This window comes from Bacillus rossius, chromosome 7 (genome assembly GCF_032445375.1).
Source record: "Bacillus rossius redtenbacheri isolate Brsri chromosome 7, Brsri_v3, whole genome shotgun sequence".
In the NCBI taxonomy this organism is placed as follows: domain Eukaryota; kingdom Metazoa; phylum Arthropoda; class Insecta; order Phasmatodea; family Bacillidae; genus Bacillus; species Bacillus rossius.
In genome coordinates this window covers 53642202-53661842 of record NC_086335.1, presented here as the reverse complement: position 1 = coordinate 53661842, position 19641 = coordinate 53642202, and the positions used below count along the sequence as shown (strand labels likewise).

The 19641-nt window shown below is 42.1% G+C and overlaps 2 protein-coding genes across 2 annotated transcripts in view; both read left to right on the top strand.

The window, feature by feature from the left end:
- Positions 1-18666, top strand: part of LOC134534457 (L-threonine ammonia-lyase-like) — a 31016-nt gene extending 12350 nt beyond the window's left edge. Inside the window, exons 5-9 of the mRNA XM_063372926.1 lie at positions 3768-3930; positions 8027-8182; positions 10697-10833; positions 13086-13337; positions 18505-18666. Of these exons, the coding sequence (XP_063228996.1) occupies positions 3768-3930; positions 8027-8182; positions 10697-10833; positions 13086-13254 (625 nt within the window). The 3' untranslated portion in view covers positions 13255-13337; positions 18505-18666. The remainder of the gene's footprint in view (positions 1-3767; positions 3931-8026; positions 8183-10696; positions 10834-13085; positions 13338-18504) is intronic.
- LOC134534456 (uncharacterized) lies at positions 15408-18239 on the top strand. Its single transcript, XM_063372924.1, has 3 exons — positions 15408-15581; positions 15948-16110; positions 16303-18239. The coding sequence occupies exons 2-3, from the start codon at positions 15948-15950 to the stop codon at positions 17925-17927; spliced, it is 1788 nt and encodes a 595-aa protein (XP_063228994.1). The 5' UTR covers positions 15408-15581; the 3' UTR covers positions 17928-18239.
- Positions 18667-19641: the final 975 nt, after the last annotated feature.

The following is a 19641-nucleotide window of genomic DNA, read 5'->3' as shown; positions in this document are numbered from 1 at the left end:
TCCGGGGGCCCTCCCCCGGGAAAATTTGTATTTCAAGGTGGAAAATGGTGCTATTTAAGCAGTTTTATTATCTAAAAATTGATTACACAGCACTTTCTTTGCCCCCATTTGTCCCCACTTCATGGTTTCAGAGGGGGGCAAAATACCCTTGCCCCCCCCCCCTGTTGTTGTGCCCCTGAAAAGCAGTCATGAGGATTGCCGACAGAAGTGGAAACATTTTCGCAATTTGTACGAAAAAAAAATATTATCGCACAACAAATATGTTTTATCACGTTAGTAAAACAACTCCTAAATTACCATAAAATACGCATTGCATAGTAATTGTTGGTATTAAAAGAATAAATAATGATGTTCTTAATTTTTAGGTTATATTGCTACGTAGACTCCGTTTTCTTCATTATTCAAAAAAAATATCTCTATATGAGAATATAAATATATTTTATACTGACTGTTTACTGCACAGTAATCGTATACTTAAGATTTAAAAGCGCAATAAGTTATACTAATAGGAACAGATATAGTGTTATCGTTAACACGTCACGTGACCATGTCGATGACGACTTACATGAATTTACTCCCTATCTAAACCTTCCCATAGAAGTTTTCACTTCAATAACCTCAAAAATGTTTGAAAGGCATCATCTTTATTTTAAAAGATTTTTTTAGTATGTTTCTATGTTGAGCTGTTTCCGTATTATGTTCCTAACTTGCCCATGAACACGTTTTGAGTTTGATATTTGAAACAATAATGGTCTGAGACACAAAAAGTAATCAATAATGCGCGGTAAATCGAAACTGTATTGGAATAAATATTTTAGAGTTTGTGCTTTTATGATAGTCAAAGAGAAATTTCTCGTAAACACAAGCCTTGTTAGCATCCAAGTGGGCAAATGTTATGTCGGACGTGTGGATCATTGCGAATCGCTCGGCTTGTTTACGGACGGACAGATGGCGGACGGATGATTGTGGGTCCAGCTTTATTTGCGGTCTCTTTTTGACCTTTTTAAAAGCTGGACTCGCAATGATCCATCCGTCATCCGTCCGTCAATCACGTGACCAAGAGCCAATCAGATGGCATGGAAAATTCCATTCGTCCATCCGTCAAAACCCTACGAATATGAAACTCTCTACGGACGGACGGACGGACGAAATAACTTCCAATAGTTAGCATAATACATATTTACGGCAACCTTTTCTTTTTCAAACGATTTTTAAGTAGTCTATGTTTATTTGTAGGAACTGGAAATATTAGCCCATTTATTTCGTGACATGCTAAAATTCAAATAATTAAAACTTCGTGCTGCTTCTGCCATTGGCTCACTGTTAATCTGAAGGACTCTCGGCTAATTAGAGACCCTCAGTCATATAAGTATCGAATCACAGGCTACCCAGTAGAGACTAACCACAAGTCATCAGCCAATGAACGTGTGAAATTTGGACGAGTATGCAGGGGATCGTGGAGTCTATCCTGGAGGTCATTGAACTCCGCGAATTTTTTTCCAGTCTCTGTTTGTTCAGCTGCTTCCATTAAGTGTTTTTTTAACTTATTTTCAAAAACACATTTTTAAAAACTGAAAATAGTTCAATAAATGACAGAGCGAAACAAATTTGAGTTTGATGATTTTTTTTAAGCGCTTAACTTTAACGATCGCCAATCTAATATACCTATAACTAGAGACCTCCAAAATTCGCGGATTCAGTGACCTCCAGGATAGACTCTACTACACTCTACACACTCGGGCAAATGCCAGCTGTTCATTGGCTGCTGACTTGTGAGTCGTCTCGACTGGGTGGTCTGTGATTCGACACTTCTTTGAGCGAGGGTCTCTAATTGGCCCTCGTTACTCCAGATTAACAGTGAACCAGTGGTAGAAGCAGTGCTAAGGTATAATTATTTGAATTGTAGCATATCACGAAATGAATCCGCGAATTTTGCAGGTCTCTACCTATAACATATAAATTTTCGCCACTATTCAAGTCTCCTAACCTGTTAGCAGCATCAAAATAAAAATAAAACGTATTTGGACGTCCACCTTGAGGTCTGGTCGGGGTGTGTCTGTGTCAGTGAGGCGGGATGATGAGCGGTGGTGCTTCTAGCGCGTGCGTGTGTCTGGCTCTGGACCTGGCGCGCAGTCTTCTCGTCGTGCATGCGGTCACGCATTTCCGTTCCATCTGGCGGAACGGCTCCCACCGGGGAGCTGAGCCCTCGCGGGGCTGTCGCCCGCGTCCACGTGACGGCCGCGACCACGGGGGAGAAACTCCAATTACCGAGACTGAGACGTAGTTTGTTGAAGTAGTTGTGGGCCCGTCCGCTATATGGTAGTTTTCATAATATATATTGCTGACCTAACAACATTCATTTATTAGGAGAAGTAATGTATAAGCTATTATCAGACAAACAAACCAGTGAAAATTCACTCTATTTAGGTAGCCACTAATTTTGTGGTGTGTAATACAATGAGTTTTTGCACCTCCTATTCCTTTATTTATTACATGACGGTTTATTACAAAACAGCGTTAAGTATTTTCGCATCGATTAAATTAGTGTTGCAGCTCCAAGGAGATAACATAATATTACCAAAAAAATACTCTGTATGAGGACCTCTATTCCGATATTTATTTCCTGGTAGTTATGGGCCCGCCCAACAGATAGCGCCACATGTCGCGTGAAACATGGTTTCAGTTGCCACTGTAATGGCCCGTCTACAATAGCAATGTCCTAAACTGTGCCCGAAGGACACTCGTCGATGATTGGTCCACGTGACCCTCTGACGTCATGCGTCAAGTGGGCGAAGTTCCGAACCTACCTGGTCCGAAGACATTCGTCAATTTGAACTTTTTGTCCCAACCTGTGTATTTCGGACACAGAAAAAGAACAGAACACATCACGATATTTGAATTTCCGGTTCCCGTTTGAAATCGTGGTGTTTGTTTTTGTTAAATATCTGAATAAATATATAATATTGAACTCCCACAACTTTCATAAGTTCAATCTCAAACTACAAAGCATAAAAACAACAAACAAAAAACATTTGGTTTGGCACATTTACTGCGCTCCGGTGACAACTTTAAAAATCAATACATTCGGACATCGGACATCGCAATTGTGGACAGGGAAGTTTTCGGTGAGACAATGTGACGTCACTCACGTTCGGATAAGGACACGGACCACGCACAGGTTCGGACTATTGCAGACGGGCTCTAAAAGAGTCGCACAATTCTTCATCTCCCTCCTTGTTCTGTGGCCGCGACCCGGACGACGCCAACTTTGAATATATATATATATATATATATATATATATATATATATATACACACTGTATAGAAGTCGTGAGTGGATAGGATTTACTCTACGTTTTTCAGGGGCGTATGATGAGCAGCTTGGTTAACTTCACCCCTGCAGTGCGCTGCCATAACGCCCTGGTATCGTCTTGGTTGTTATTTACACGTCAGAGCGCAGCACTGTCACCCGTTGTCATTCCACCGCAACACCCACCCCCCCCCCCCCCCAACCCATAATTTACTGCAGCTCAAGGTCGTTCAACGGGAAGGGGGGGGGGGGTAAGGGGTGTTCGAAGAGTTCGACACTTGTCCGCTAGGGACCACCACTAAGTCGATGCCCCTGGAGATGGTGGCGATTGCGGCGGTGAATTAACCAACTACCTCAAAACCGTATTAGAAATTTTAACCTGGGCTGGCGACTTCTATGCAGTGTATATATGTTCAAAGACATCAACCGGTTTCGGGGGCGGTGGTGGTTGCCGCAGGTGCGACAGCATCCCCTCCATAGCGTCGTCGGGCACCATCGGCATGGAGATCCTCGAGGACGTGCCCGCCGTGGATGCCGTGCTGGTGCAGGTGGGCGGCGCCGGACTGCTGGCCGGCGTGGCCACCGCCATCAAGCACGTGCGGCCCGACACGCAGATCATAGTACGTGCCCCCTTGCGGCCTTCCTCAAGGGGCCACTCCAGAGTTTCAGGGGCACTACGCAACCCGCGTCAACCTCATAACATTCAACGCTATTTTCATTTTGTTTATAACTGATTAACTAATATAGATTTCGAAATGATGCTTGCTTGATACGCAAGACAACGATGCTCTTATCAAAGCCCCTTTCTTCAAAAACGTGCCTAAATAATGGTTCAAACCTAGACAATACACTTATGCATATTAGTAATGATTAGTATAAAACCATAATTTATGCACGTTTTTGAAGAAAGGGGCTTTGATAAGAGCATCGTTGTCTTACATATCAAGCAAGAATCATTTCGAAATCTATATTAGTTAATTAGTTATAAGCAAAATGAAAATAGCATTGAATCTTATGAGGTTAACGCGGGTTGCGTAGTGCCCCTGAGACACTGGAGTGGCCTCTTAAGGGTCCCGTCTCGTCAGGGGTGTATGTGTGTTAGTGAGGCGGGATGATAAGCGCGACGCTCGCTGGTGCTTCTAGCGCGGTGTCGCCTCTGAGCTGGCGCGCTGTCTTCTCGTCGTCACAGGATAACTGTGAAATTTGAGCGGTGACCGTAACATTATATGGCGGAGAAATGAAGATACAGGTGTTATTCAAGTCCCTTAAGTGCTTTCAAGAATCTGTACCGGTTGTTTTATGCCTAAAAATTACTCCGAAAAAAAAATGCGTTTTAGCCATTTTAACGCCTCTAAAAATACAGTTTAAAAACTTAATCCGAAATTAAAAGTACTTTATCGGCCCTCAGTGAACTCTTAAATGCTATTCGTAAACAGGTCCCACTCGGATATCTTGAGTAGTTTTGACATCGCGTTGTTTTTCCTGAAGCTCTGCGCACCGTGTGTGTGCCCAGGTAGGCGGGCCCCTTAAGTGGGTCGCTCCACTGGCTCGCAACTCCTACGCACCCCACTCTCATTTTGACGTGACAACGTCTAATAAATCAATGAACGCCGGCTGCACGCACCAAAAAGGATGACTCGTTTTCCCGTTACGCCAGGGACGTTGGAACGTTTTCATGAGTGGGAGGGGGGAGGGCGAAAAGATGTAACGCACTTAGCACAGTCCTAGAGCGCGGTGGGGACGGGGGACGGGGGGGGGGGGGGGGGGGGGGGGGGGGCGGTTGTTCCGGGGGCCCTCCCCCGGAAAAAAATTTGGAATTTTAGATGCAAAATTGTGCTATTTAATGAGTTTCCGAACCAAAGATATTAAATATACTATTCCAAGAATTTGATGACGTAGTACGTATTAAATAATACTCTGACAGTAGATGTAGTACAATTTAAATAAAATACCACCTAGGAATTTGCAATCATTTTACAGTATATTGACAATCATAAATTTGATTTTTCTAATCAATGTGATCACCAATGAAACGTTTGTAACTACTGGTTGAGAAAAATACTACAAGGACCAAACATTTATTCTGGGAAAAGGAGGGGGGCGAAATGCTACTCTCGCCCCCCCCCCCCCCCCCAATTCATAACAGCACAGGGGCAACTCGCCCCTGCTGCCCCCCCTGTTCCGACGTCCCTGAGTTACGCTCATTGTACGCTTGCGCCGCATCTATCTCTCTTCCACTCGATTGGAACAACCATCGATTTGACTTTTTTCGAGGCACGTTAAACTTGAAACACTCCCATTCGTTTCCTACTTTTCCTATCATCGTCCTATCCTTAGCAGAATAACACAGATTGGAAGAATTTAAATAGCAAACATGAATAAATGTTATAGTAAAAATAATCTCTTCGTTAAAGTAATAAACATATTTGAACTAATGCGTGCAAATAAAAGTAAATTTATCAATTAAATTGTATATTTCATTTTACTTCTTTGTATCCATACAAAATAGTGATAATTCAATAAGAATGATTCAATTTTATACATAAAAGTATGCAATCATTTCATCAATGTTTTGTTATGACGTTGTCACGTTAGACTATCGTCCGTAAACCGACTTTACAGACAACCAATTTTTTTTTTGGTCGTAAATGGAACAAAAATGTTAATGTCAAACTACACATATGTGTGCATTTGTACATTTGCATGAAAAATAACTGTATCACCACAAAAAAAAAAGTCGAGTCCACCCACTTAGTCATCAGCCAATGAACGTGTTAAATTTGTACGACGGTGCAGAGGATCGTGGAGTCTATCCTGGAGGTCATTGAACCCCCCCCCCCCCCCCCCCGAATTTTTTTCCCAGTCTATAATTTATTTGTTCAGCTGCTTCCATTAAGAGTAGTTTTTTTAAAACTTACTTTCAAACACAATTTTTTAACAAGTAAAAAAAAATATTTCAATAAATATCAGAGCGAAACAAATTTATTAAGTGTTTATCTTGAATGATCGCCAATCTAATGTACCTATAACAGATAAATTTTCACCACTGTTCAAGCCTTCTAACATGTTAGCAGCATCAAAATGAAAAAAAAAAAATTGTAAACCATTCCCTGAATATCTTTCCAGTATTAACTGCACACGTAAAACCAAATAGAGTCAAATTATTTAATATTCGATCATCTTTTCCATTGTTTGAAAATATCAAATCTTGAATGAAACGTCATTTAAAAAACAAAATAATATACTCAGAATTGACTTTAAAAACGTACTTCAAGTGCGCGATGTTACCAGGGCCGCAACTAGAGTATCTGGCACCCGGGGCATGAATGGATTCATGCGCGCCGCCCCCCCGCCCCCCTCTTTTTTTTTCTTGCACATACCAATCCAATAAAGCAGGGGGGGTCCGGAGGCATATCCCACGGAAAAAATGGTGCTATGTTGAGACGTTATATTGTAAATCAGATTATAGACATTCCTGGCATGCAAGTTAAAAAAAAAAAAACTTTTTACCAGTTACCAAGTTGTAGTAGGAAGGCAATAACGATGCAAGCGATTTCGCCGGCGCCCCCACACAGCTTTGCTCCCGGGGCGTATGCCCCCGCTTGCCCCTCCCCCCCTCCCCCCTCTAGTTGCGGCCCTGGATGTCACAATGTCACGAGCTGCTTCTCGACAGACCGCAGTAAAGGTGGGTTTACGATTGAAAATTAAGAATTAAGACTTAAGGGGCCCGCCTCGTCAGGGGTGTATGTGTGTTAGTGAGGCGGGATGATAAGCGCGACGCTCGCTGGTATTTCCAGCGCGGTATAGCCTCTAAGCGCAAGTCTCTGAACTGGCGCGCATTCGTCTCGTCGTCACAGGATAACTGTGAAATTTGAGCGGTGACCGTAACATTATATGGCGGAGAAATGAAGATAAAGGTGTTATGCAAGCCCCTTAAGTGCTTTCAAGAATCTGTACTGATTATTTTATGCCTAAAAATTACTCTGAAAACACGCGTTTTAGGCATTTTAACGCTTCTAAAAATACAGTTTAAAAACATGATCAAAAATTAAAAGTACTTTTCGGGCCTCAGAGAACTCTTAAATGCTTTTCGTAAACATACCCCACTCGGATATCTTGAGTAGTTTTGAAATCGCGTTGTTTTTCCTGAAGCTCTGCACACCGTATGTGTGCCCAGGTAGGCGGGCCCCTTAAGACTTAGTCGTGTACTTACCATATGACTCTATGTAAACTAGTGGAATGGTTTATGATTGTCGTGTGTGAATTTTGACGGGTCGTGTGTGAACCATATGATGACTTAAGACTTAACAGAAATGATTATATTTTATATTTTTCGTTAAGACTTAGGGAAGCGACCAATCACAACAAACCGGAACCTTTCAACCGGAAGTTTATGTCTTATTATTGGACCGAGCGAGGCAGTATTTTGAGTTAGTATTCGTATATTTGTCATTTGTAATCATCATCCATTTCGAAAAATAGATATCCCATTTGTCAATAACCTATTTCAAACCTGCTTCTCCATTTCGAACAATGGCCGACCATGTGTTTTGTGCTGTTATTGGTTAGAATGAACTACTTCTACGTCAATCATAAACTGGAAAATGTAGTTTTGACTTAATCGTGTGCTCGATGTTAAGTTATAATTCTTAAGGAAATCAATCGTAAACCCAGCTTTAGTCCCGCGGGCTGACGGCCTTAATGTCCCCTGCGCAGGCCGTGGAGTCGGACGCGCAGCCCACCTTCTACGAGTCCATGCGCAAGGGCGCGCCAGTAAGGGTCCCGGGCCGGCCCACGCTGGCCAGCGGGCTGGCGGTCGCCAGGATCGGGCCCACCAGCTTCTACAACGCCAGGCGCTTCGTCGACAAGACGGTTCGTGCGTGGCAACACCCCTACCCTGCCCCTCTCCACCTCACCCACCCTCTCACTCACGGCGCAGCTGCCTCTGGGTCCGAATGGGGCGTCAGCCGTGGCGACGACGATCGCAGCCGTGGTTGGCCAGTAAACCCCCAATCAGTAGAGACCTGAAAAATCCGCGGGTTCATTTCGCGTTATGCTAAAATTCAAATAATTATACCTTGGGAATAGGAAAAATTCGCGGGTTCATTTCGCGACAGGCTAAAATACAAATAGTTACACCTCAGTGCTGCCTCTGCTATTGGCTCACAACTCACCTGGATGACTCTGGGCCAATTAGAAACGCCCGACCAAAGCTTTATCGAATCACAGGCTGCTACGTTGGGACGTCTCACAAGACGGCAGCCAATGGGTGGGTGGCATTTGACCGAGTGTAGGTAGAACTATGGAGTTCATCCTGCAGGTCATTGAACTCGCGAATTTTTCCTATCCCTAATTATACCTTAGTGCTGCTTCTGCCATGGGTCCACTGTTAATCTGGAGGACTGAGCGCCAATTAGATATCCTCACTCACTGAAGTGTCGAATTGAAGGCCACCTAGTCGAGACGACTCACAAGTCAGCAGCCAAATGAACAGTTGGCATTTGCCCGAGTGTGTAGAGGATATCGGAGTCCATCCTGGAGGTCATTGAACCCGCGAATTTTTTCCGGTCTCTACTAATTAGCTCATGATGCACGCGCCCTTGTCCTGCGTGGTTTAAAAACCCCTCATGGTATAGAGTGTGTAGGCTTCGGCCTGAGACACACTTAGGTCCTCCCCTAACCTGGACCCTCTCCTTACACACTTAGAATTAATTTAGGCTAGGATTAAAAAAAAATCGCCCTGGGTTGTCAATCTTCATTTGGAAAAAAATAATTGGTTCATGGAAAAACCCGTCAACGTCAACGAAACTATCGAAATGTTAACAATAAGCATAAAATGACGGGGGGGGGGGGGGGGGGGTTGTTTGTTTGTTGTCTCGTTGGTACGTAATTGGGAAGATCATATACGCCACGATCCGGGTTAGATTCCCGGCGGGTTGGAACAAGGCCCCGATTTACAAACGGGCCAACCGTGAATTTGCCCAGAGCGCGAGCTTTTGAAGGGCCGGAGAGTTTGAGTTGCGAAAAAAAAAAAAAAATAGAAGGTCAAAGAAATATGAGGGACGGGAAAAAAAAAATATATTTTTTAACGAACGGTAATAATTTGATTTTCAAAAGTACATGTCAAAAATTACAAATATATCTTTAATAATTGGAGTCAAAATGAGAACGACCCTCCAATTTTTTTTTACAGTGAAGTTTAATTATAATGCCTTGCTCACGTTACGTATTAGTTTAACTCGATAGTGGCCACTTTACGATTCTTCCAGCGAGTTCCTTTGAAGTTATTATACAGCTACAGTTTGTATTGCTAACCGGAGTGTCTTCTAACGTAGTTCGGATTAATAAACTACGCAAGGAATGTAACGACCCAACAACGCTTCACCCAATCTGTGGAAGAAAATCACGGTCTTCTTGGCGTGACAACGTCTAATAAATCGATGAACGCCGGCTGCACGCACGAAAAAGTGTCCCTTTACGCACATTGTCCCGTTACGCTGTGTCCCGTTACGCTCATTGTACGCTTGTGCCGCATTTATCTCTCTTCCACTCCATTGGAACAACCATCGATTTGACTTGTTCGAGGTACATTAAACTTGAAACACTCCCATTCGTTTCCTACTTTTCCTATCATCGTCCAATCCTTAGCAGAATAACACAGATTGGAAGAAGTTGAATAGCAAACATGTATAAAAGTTATAGTTAAAATAATCTCTTCGTTAAAGTAATAAACATATTTGAATTAATGAGTGCAAATAAAAGTAAATTTATCAATTAAATTGTAGGTTTCATTTCACTCCTTCTTTGTATCCATACAAAATAGTGATAATTCAATAAAAATGATTCAATTTCATTCATAAAAGTATGCAATCATTTCATCAATGTTTTGTTATGACGTTGTCACGTTAAACTATCGTCTACCTACTAAATGCTCCCTGATGACGGCGACTGCAATGTCGACTGAAACATCGGTGGATTATTCGCCAAGGACGCGGCTACAACCCAGAAGCCAAGCTACTTCAGACAAGGGCCGCGAAAGCCTGCGAACATTATTAATGGGACTTTAGGTCGAATGTGCGCCGTATATCTAAAGGTGCACGTTTCGAACTTTTTTTTTTTTTAATGAAAATTTAGGTTAGTCTACTTTTAAATTCTGAATTGGACTGTCACCGTATACCATCGAAACTGGGGCATTGTTGTGCGGACACCCTGCGGAAACGGGGCTGAGACATGGTCTTCCAAAACTCTTCTTCCTGAGCCATCCTTCTATTCCCGTAGCCAACCCGCGTTGTAATCAATGCATGAACATTTTGCATCCCGCATGTAAGTGCCCAGGGGTTTTCCCCTGTGTTCATGCAGGTGTTTACCTGGGCCCAACTTGTCTAGGTGAAGGTGTGCGAGGACATGATCGCGGACGCCATGCGCACGTTGCTCATGAGGGAGAAGATGGTGGTGGAGGGTGCCGGGGCTGCCACGATGGCGGCGCTCATGCACTGCGGCCTGGCGGAGCTCAAGAAAAAGAAGTGAGTCCCCCTGTTCCTCCCTACCTCCCCCCCCCCCCCCCCCCCCCCCGACGGACCAGGGTAACCTGCAGGCGGAGCCATAGGCGTACCCAGGGGGGGTGTTTTGGGGGTTCAAACACCCCCCCCCCCCTCCCCCGAAAAATCTTGGCGACCCTTCCCGTCTCAACGGCAACTCCGGAGAGGACATTTTCTTGCTTAAGAAGATTAAAATACTATCTGCGGGACACCATATCTCAGGACAGACTGAATGGATTGGCCTTACTGAATGTCCACTACAACATCCATATCGACCCGGAGAATGTGGTTACTGAATTTGCCAAAAAAAATAGAAGAATTCTTCTGTAAAAAGTTTGTAAGCTTAAAAAAGTTTATTATAAACAATTATTTTTTGGTGTTTATGGATTTTTTCTTAAAACTCAGAAGCCCCCTCCCTCAACCCCCCCCCCCCCCCCCCACCCGAAAAAAAAATCCTGGGTACGCCTATGGGCGGAGCACACGAGGTCCTGTCCCTGGGCGAGGGAAGTGCCAGCATGGCGGCCGCTTGCTGACGGAATGTATCAGCTGTTCCTGTGGAAGAGCCTGTGATATACATTCTGTATTGCACAGACCCGAACAAGCCCGAATATCTATACCTTTCGGCCAACTTCGTTCCAGTTTTTTTTTTTTTGTTCATTACTTTACAAAATTGTGGATGGTTGGTTATGTTACATTAAAAAATACTGTCGAATCATTTTAATGCCGACGTTGGCCGAAGGTAGATGATATTCGGGCTTTTTCGGGCCTGTGCAATACAGAATGTACATCGTAGGCTTCCCGTTCCTGTGCTGGAGGTTAAATTAGAGAAAAATTTCAACTGTTTTAAGAATATTAGTTTTGGTCTTTTAATATATATATATATATAAACATATTAATCAGTAATATTTTGATCTAATTTTCTTCCGAACAGCTGAACTACAGTCGCATGCTAGAACAGCTTATAAAAGTATAAATGTTTTGAATTATATAAGTATTTCACAACCTTTGAAATGCAATCTCATCGGTTGCCGTTTGTTACGTTTCCCTGCGGAATGTTCCGGGAGATCCGTCTCCGCTTGCGTGCTCTGTACATCATTGGTTTAAATAACACATTTAATACAAAATAATGCTCACATTGTCATTACCTATGGCAAGTTAACGATTGCAGGGGCAAGATGACGAAGCCCTTTTTTTTTTTTTGCTTTACCGCGTTTCATTTTACAGATATAAACATTTTATACAAATTGACTCTTTTCTTGTAATATCTTAGCAAACGTACCTTCAATATTACAACAATGGCTCACGAAACAGAATGCCTCTCAAAGCTGCTACATTCAAACTGACTGGAGAATTCCGCTGCACCTGCCTAGTAGGTGCAGATAGTGACACACAAGGTCACAGGGGCGCCAACCTTCTGTATGTGTTTCTGGATTAGTTACATACGATTCGTCATCTTACCCCGTTCGCCAACTTACCCCGGTCTCCCCTACGTGTTTTCTTTTCCTAATTAGCCTTTATTTTTAGAACGTTATTTTGAATTTGCGAATAAAATATTTTGATTTTGTCTCTTTTTTTTTTATCGTCTTAAAAATTCCATGTAGATACAGAGAAAATACATGCGGCTATCTAAAAAATTGTGTGTGTATATATATCAGGGGCGCAACAACAGGGGGGGGGGGGGGGGCTAGACTATTCCCCCCCCCCCTTTCCGAAACCTTGAAGTGGGGGCAAACGGGGGCAAAGAAAGTGCTGTGTAATAAATTTTTTAGATAATAAAACTGCTTAAATAGCACCATTTTCCACCTTGAAATACAAATTTTCCCTGGGGAGGACCCCCGGACCCCCCGCTTCAATAGGGGGGATCGATGATTCTTTATAAAAAGGTATATTGCCCCCCTCCTTTGGAAATTTAGTTCTTGCGCCCCTGGTGTGTGTGTGTGTGTGTATATATATACACACAATTTATATATAATTACAATTATATATAATATAATTTCTATCAAAATTATTCAACTATAAATTAATTTAAATCAGACTTTGAATTCATAATCTTCTTATAAAGGTTAATGAAACTTTTTTTCGTTAATATATGGTGTGTCTATATATATATATATATATATATATATATATATAAAATTGTGTGTGTGTATTTGACTGATCTCACTGGAAAGTCCGTCGACCCCTGCCCCTAACGGACGGGGGAACCGCGTGTCTGGACCGTGGCTCGGGTTCCGCAGGGTGGTCATCATACTCACCGGCGGCAACGTGGACTTCTGCCAGCTGTGCCACGCGCTCGGGTGCGCCGGGGAGGACGTCCCGGCGGCGGCGGCGGCGGCGGCGGCGGGGGCGGCTCCGGGAGACGGCGACGACCACGGGGACGAAGAGGACGAGGACCAAGAGGGCTAGTCCCCCCCCCCCTTCCCACACCATCCACCGCCTCCCCGGACGCCGCGGAAAAAACGAGCCGCGACGGAGACCAACCAGTCAAGGTGAATCCCCGTATTATCTCCCACACACGAAACTGATACTCAGAGGGCGTATCCAAGGGGGGGGGGGAGTTTAGGGGTTCAACCCCCCCCCCTCCTTAGCACCAAATCTTTAATTAATTTCTTATTCATCACACTCAAACTAATTTAATATTAAAATTAATAAAAAAAAATTTACCATTACAATATTTAAATTTAAGTACCGAAAACTGCTAAAAATAGCACTATTTTACACCTTAAAATCCTAATTTTCCCCCGGGGGAGGACCCCACCAACCGCTATAATACGGGAGGGGGGGGGGAATGCTTCTTAACACCCCCCATACACAAATCCTGGCTACGCCACTGTTGATACTGTCTTGTTATTGGTAAATTTTGTGTTTTACTCCACTCTTGCAATTATGTTCAACACATACGTACATTCAATCACACACATATGCATACGCAATACAAGTAAAGAATGTCCAAGTTATAAGTTTTAATGGTAACAGCTGTAAACGTTGTAGAGTGTTGGTTTGTTGGAAGGTCACAATTAAAGTGTAACTCAGATCAGTTTTGGATGAGCGCATGCGCAAGTATTTTGCTTGTTGCTTCCTTGCTTCCAGCGCCACCTGCGCAAGATGGCGACTCCTGAGCGTAATCGGTAGAGGGTGAACCAGTAAACTTTATCTGGCAACAGGATGGGGCCCCTACCCCCATTGTAATCTCTTTGTACGAGAGTGGTTGAACTTCGAAGTCCCTGACCGTTGGATTGGTCGTAATGGTCGAGACGACAGACCTCTTTTTTTTTCTCTGGCCTCCACGTTCGCCTGACACAACGCCAACCTGTGTGTGGTCCGTGTCCTTATCCTAATGTCACATTGTCGCACGGAAAAATGCCCTGTCTACACTTGCTATGTCCGAATCTAATGATTTCTAAAGTAGTCATCAGAGCGCATGAGATATAGAGCGCCAAAACAAATGTATTTTAATTGTTATTGTTTATTGTTTTCATGAATTGCAAATGAGTATACCGCAACGTTTTGAACATTCATTTAAATAATATTTATTTGTTCCATAAGGAAAAAGTAAAATAAATTATTTCCAAGTGCACTGCAAATTGAATTTGTGTGTTCGGCCTTTTAAAAGCGCTCGTCACAAACGGACAGCACTTATCGTTATTTTGTCTCGAGTCTTCTTGGCTTCCTACCACACCGTCCGTTATTTTCTGTCTACCTTTTTGAAACGGGGACCGGAAACAGCAATTATTACGAAGTGTTTTTTTTCTTCTCTGCTACATAATGATAAAGATGGGACAAATAAAGTTCAAATTGACCAACGTATTCGGACCAGGGAGATTCGAAAAACTGTACACGCCATCCATGACATCAGGGGGGTTCACGTGGACCGACGCAATTATTGCATACGGGCCTTCTTCAGTCTGGAGTTAGGATAAGGGACTCGTTGTGGGCATCGTTACTGCAGGCTGTCGGTCGAGGTGTTCCCGTCCATCGAGGTTTCCGAAGGATGGAAGTCTTCCAGGGTGGGGCGGGCATCTGGGGCGGTAGCCTACAACTCACGTAGTTTCGGTTCCCTACCACGTTCGTGCAACTTCGGATTTCTCTCAAAAATTGAAATTAAAAAAATCTAAGGGTTAGATTAGGTTAGGTCAGTCACAACATGCTTGTTTTCATTGGAAACTTCTGATTTAGCGGCTGAAGTGGCGTTAATTCCAAAACGCAAAACTTCGGAAATCTTCGGAAATTCTTGCAGGGAACCGAAACTACGTGAGTTGTAGGCTTCCCCATCTGGGGCATCTGCACAGCAGCGACCAACCACGACAGAGCGGCTGTCCACACTGTGACCATCTCGTGGACAGACTGGCTTTACGCTCAGGAGTCGCCATCATGCGTAGGTGGCGCTGCAGACGAGGAAACAACAAAGCTGTACTCGCGCATGCATGCGCTTATCTAAAACTATTTGAGTTACCCTTCAATTGTGACCTTGAACAAACACACTGCAACGCTCACTGTTGGTGCTATTAAAATTTATAACTGGGACATTCTTTTATGGACAAACTAGGGGAGACCGGGGCTGGTTGTAACAGGGGCAGGTTGTAACAGGGCGAATAGTTCCACGACCAGCCACAAGAGCGTATCATCGTTTCAGCCATCAAGGCACATTATGATGCCTTCAGTGCGAGTGGTAACACTGTGGCAGTCGGACGATTTCACTGGCGACAAGAAGGAAAAATTTGTTTTTGGACGAGGTAAGTAAATATTGTTTGTTTGACTGACATTCGTATTGTACGTAATGTATAGGGAGTTTAGAAAATGTCTTCGGGGCAAAATAATCTCCTAAGCTTTAGGTTCTGATATGTTTTGTTGGCATTGGAAACAAATACAAACTATATGGTAAAATTAAATGTTTTCTATAATGATGTCACATGGGGTAGGTTGTAACAGCGAAATTAATCTGTTACAACCTGCCCCACGTACTGTTACAACCTACCCCGTGACCACGTTTTCCTAATTTATTGTTCCTTTTAAGTCTTTTATGAAAGAAAAAAAATACATTTTAAACGGTTTTATCTTGTAGATGTAATTAATAACTTCCAGTCAAATTTTAATTTCAGATGCGTAACTACAAAAGAAAAACCGACAAAGGAAAATATTCTATTGACATGTTGGAGAAAGCAGCTGAAGTTGTAAGAGAAGGAAGATCTGTTAGGCATGCTGCGAAAACGTACAACATCTGCCATGTGACACTTGGGAGGTACATAAAAAAGAAAAACAAACGTAAGTTGCATTCATTAATGAATTTTCTTAATTACATCTGCTTGATTTCTAACATAAATACGTCTCAACAATGGGTTGTAAACGTTTTTTATTGTATTAGTACAAAAATATGGTTTTGCGTAGTTTAGATTTTCTTATGTGAAAACAGGAGCAAAATTAACATAGGCCTGTATGGTTTTTCTATTGTTTCAGGTTTAAATGCAGTCGATATTAATTTTCGAGAGGAGTGGAAACCTTTGGCTGGTTATTATGGGAACAGACAGGTATTTACACCTTTGCAAGAGATCGCTCTTGTTTCCTACATAAAAACATGTTCTGACATATATTTTGGACTCACTCCACGTGATGTACGTCATCTTGCATTCTTATGTGGGAAGAAGTATAATGTTCCCATGCCAAACACATGGAGTGACAAAGAACTAGCAGGTGCAGATTGGCTCTCTTCCTTTTTAAAGCGCCACCCAGACCTTTCCATTCGGACTCCAGAGGCAACTAGTTTGGGAAGGGCTTCTAGTTTTAATCGTGCCAACGTTTCAAAATTTTTTGACAAACTCTCTGAAGTTTATGATCGCCATTCTTTCACAGCTAATGACATTTGGAATGTAGATGAGACCGGGGTCACTACTGTCCAGAATCCTTCAAAAATCGTAGCAAGAAAGGGGGTAAAACAAATTGGAGCAATGACATCATCTGAACGAGGGCAGTTAGTTACTCTAACTGTAGCAGTAAATGCTGCTGGAAATGCTATCCCTCCTATGTTTATTTTTCCTAGGGTAAGGTATTATGATCACTTCATCAGAGATGGTCCAACTGGATGTATAGGTGCTGCAAATAAGTCTGGCTGGACTACGGAGGTAGAGTTCTTGCTTTTTCTTAAGCATTTTGTTTCTTGTATTCGTTCGAGCCCAGAGAAACCTATCCTCCTCCTTCTAGACAATCATCAGTCGCATTTAGCTCCTGACTGTTTAGATTTTGCCAAAGAAAATGGCATTGTAATGCTATCGTTCCCACCTCACTGCACTCATCGCCTTCAGCCACTTGATCGAAGTGCTTTTGCCCCACTCAAAAAACAGATCAATACGGCAATGGATGCATGGTTGAGGAACAACAAAACACCAGAGAGCACAGTTAAGCCTATGTCAATCTATGATATTCCCTCAATCTTAAAGATAGCTTTTCCCACTGCCACAACGCCAAGAAATATCCAACAAGGATTTGAGAAATGTGGAATACATCCTTATAATAGGGAAATATTTCAGGATGCCGATTTCGCTCCTTCGTTTGTGACAGACAGGCCTGATCCAGACTTAGCACCAAGTTGTTCACAAGATGTGTCCAGGGATTCACAAGGAACACCAGTTCAATCATTTTCTAACTGTTCCCACACACCAGAGAAGTTTTCTCCAGAAGTGGTTCTACCTCTTCCTAAAGTCGCTCCAAGGAAAAGGAAAGGAGGAAGAAAGACCAGGAAAAGTGCCATTTTGACGGATACTCCAGAGAAGAAAGCCATTGAAGAAGAATTTGCGAAACGAGGAACACCAGGCTTGATTAAGATAAAAGGGAATGTATCACAAACGCGCATGCCTGCAAAATCCACGCCCAAACGTTCTCTAAAACGAAGATCAGCAGAGTGCAGCTCATCAGAGGAAGAAAGCGAGTGCTTTTGTTTAGTGTGTTTGGAATCATTCTCTACAAGCAAACCAGGAGAGGAGTGGGTTCGTTGTCTAAACTGCCAGTTATGGTCGCATTTTTCTTGTGCAAAAAAATCTAAAATGTATATTAGTCATAATTGCCAATCAGATGAAATCTCTGAGTGAGGACCACTGTTCATTTAATATTTGACAAACTGAAGTTAAACAAGTGAAAAAATAATAATTTTTGTTGAAATATATTGTATAAGTAGTAATTTGTTATAAGTAATCCCAGTAAAAATTATATTTTACCTTGTAGTAATGTTGTTACAACCTACCCCAATGTGTGTTACAACCAGCCCCGCCTCGGGGCAGGTTGTAACACTTTACACCTCCGAGGTTTTAGATTTGTACAGAAAAATATGCTAGAGGAAAATTTATGTAAAAATTGTTTTGTAAAAGTAGAATAACTACTGAATAAGTTAGCTCAGTCAGAAGTGCCGTTTATATTATCCATGATCAGATAAAAAATAAAATAGCGAAACTGTTACAACCAGCCCCGGTCTCCCCTATATATTAATTGTGTGAAGGGAATCACGGAAACGTATGAGATAGCTGGTAATTGGTAACAAGGGCTGTGAGATATACCTATGTAAGTAGTGCATCCTTGATACTGTCTTATCTGTAAAATTTAATTTTAAAATTTGAATTTTCTTCCTGTTAAAAATATTTCTAATCGCCATTTTTCTCTGTCGTTTTGCAGGTTTCCATCCAATCAAAGCTCAAAATCGCTTTTGGGGAAGTTTAGAAGAGTGGTGGCAATGGAAAAGCCTAGGCAAAGACCGAAATCCGCAAGCTAAAAGCCACATAAAAATCAATTTGAAACAGTTAAATTAAAAATTAAAGGAAAGCTCCCAATTGAAAATCGTTGTTTCTTTTACTCGCCTTCTTGGGTATTTTCAACCTACTGTCCATATGATTATCATTTTCAAAACGTATCCGTGCCTCTGGAAAAAATTATTGAGTTTAGAAGAACTTTTTTTTATTAAAAATCAACCTATTGGGTGGTACACTATTGGCACAAAATTATTTCAAAACAATTTTGATTTCTAAAATGACAATTCGAAAAATTCAAAACCTTATAGATTTGACAATTTTGATCTTTCCAAAAATGATAGAAGGAACTTCATGCTTAAGTATTATATTTTCACTGAGTTATGTGCACAATAAAAGCAGTGAAGAGTATGCAAATTATATAGTTAAGAGTTTTTTTAATAGAGCGCTTTTAAAATTTAAAATCAAAATTATTCAACTGTTAAATTAATTTAAATCAGACTTTAAATTCATAATCTTCTTATAAAGGTGAATGAATCTTTTTTTCGTTAATGACACCCTAAGTGTCTGTACTACCGCAGTATTGTTAACGTAGCTTACTATTTCACTTGTAAAACCCACTTACACAATACCTAGCTGACCACTACAAAGAAGACACTTCGCAGCCATTTCATACTCGTTGAGAAGTTAGTAATATTTTAAGCTTTTTTGTAAATATAAAAACACCGTACAGTAGCGGATCCAGAGGGGGGGGGGGCTAAGGGGTTCAAGCCCCCTCCAAAAGCAACTGGGTCCACTATTGTTTTAGTATTTGCCTTGATAAAGCCTAGCCTCAGCTAGGGCAAGCCCCTCCCAAACCAAAATCCTGGATCCGCCACTGACACCGTATATAATATATCAGTGTCTAAAAGAGTTCAAATCTAAAAAAAATCAGTCAACGGTGTAGTGTACATTAGGGCAAATAGTTTTACTAGCGCGTAAATATTTTAGAAAAAATGTAACTTAATTGCTGTGTTTACTGTATCACATGTACGAGTAGGTACTGTCTTATACATCTTAAAAACAG

Excerpts from the sequence above, each read along its gene's own strand:
- LOC134534456 (XM_063372924.1), top strand. The coding sequence starts at position 15,948 with ATGCGTAACTACAAAAGAAAAACCGACAAAGGAAAATATTCTATTGAC. Across the intron at positions 16,111-16,302 it reads CATAAAAAAGAAAAACAAAC|GTTTAAATGCAGTCGATATT; the intron begins GTAAGTTGCATT and ends CTATTGTTTCAG.